This window comes from Sinocyclocheilus grahami, unplaced genomic scaffold, assembly GCF_001515645.1.
Source record: "Sinocyclocheilus grahami isolate Dianchi unplaced genomic scaffold, SAMN03320097.WGS_v1.1 scaffold1245.1, whole genome shotgun sequence".
Classification (NCBI taxonomy): Eukaryota; Metazoa; Chordata; class Actinopteri; order Cypriniformes; family Cyprinidae; genus Sinocyclocheilus; species Sinocyclocheilus grahami.
Genome location: NW_015506424.1, coordinates 53423 through 54342, shown reverse-complemented (window position 1 = coordinate 54342; position 920 = coordinate 53423). Strand labels below are relative to the sequence as shown.

Sequence of the window (920 nt, the reverse complement as noted above, 5' to 3'; positions counted from 1 at the left end):
AGTTAATCAAAACATAATCACTTCTAGCAACAGGTGCATATGGGCTAGCTAGCATGTTAGCTTAGCATAGTGTCAGAAAGTCTTGGTTACATATGTAGCCTGGTTCCCTCAGTAGGGAACATGACTCTGTGTAGCTTATGCAATGGAAGACTTTCCCCAGGTGTGAGAAGAACCTGAAGCCCATGAAACGTGATTCTTTGATTAGCTAAACTGATTATCCTCAATAGTTAAAGTTTCATGTCCTTTCCTCTTGCAGATGATGCCTTCAAGAAAACTGAATGTGAGAACAATCTGAAGATGTTCACAGCCATTGCTCATCTTCAGGTCTCCGTTTATTCATACATGGATTTTGAGGCATTCACTGCCACATTGTAAACACATCTAAATGTTCAGCAACCAATGGGTGTTTGTTTTGCAATGTTCCTGACTCCAGGAAGACTTTGACATCTTCTTGACCCCAGAGGAATATGATGATCCAGCCGTGAGACACAAGTTCAACCAGCAGCTCATCACTGCATATGAGAACGCACAAGCATGGCGGCGCTCAGGACGACCGCACCCTGACGAGGTGTCCAGCAGTCATCTGAAGGACAGTGATGCCGATGGGAAGACGAAGAGCCTGTCCACTGAAGCGGGGCTCCACCGGCTGGCCAGACAGCTGCAGAAGACTGAGCAGGAGCTGTGGGCAGACCTGGCGCTGAGAGCTCTGGATGCTGGAGACGTGGAGAAAGCCTTGCAGATCCTCAGGTGAGGGCAAACCCGAAGACCGAGAGATGCAGTTCTGCTCTTATGTTTGCACACCCCTCGCAGAATAGGCAAGACGTTAATCATTTTAATCATTCAAACTGCATGTCAAGAATAGGCTTCTCTGTTTGTCTCTGCGTTTCTCCTCTCCTCATCTAGTTGACAAATAACCCCCC

General features: G+C 47.3%; 1 protein-coding gene across 1 annotated transcript in view; it reads left to right on the top strand.

The window, feature by feature from the left end:
- Positions 1 to 920, top strand: part of kntc1 (kinetochore associated 1) — an 80054-nt gene that overhangs the window by 40967 nt on the left and 38167 nt on the right. Inside the window, 2 exon segments of the mRNA XM_016254415.1 lie at positions 257 to 324; positions 434 to 747. Of these exon segments, the coding sequence (XP_016109901.1) occupies positions 257 to 324; positions 434 to 747 (382 nt within the window).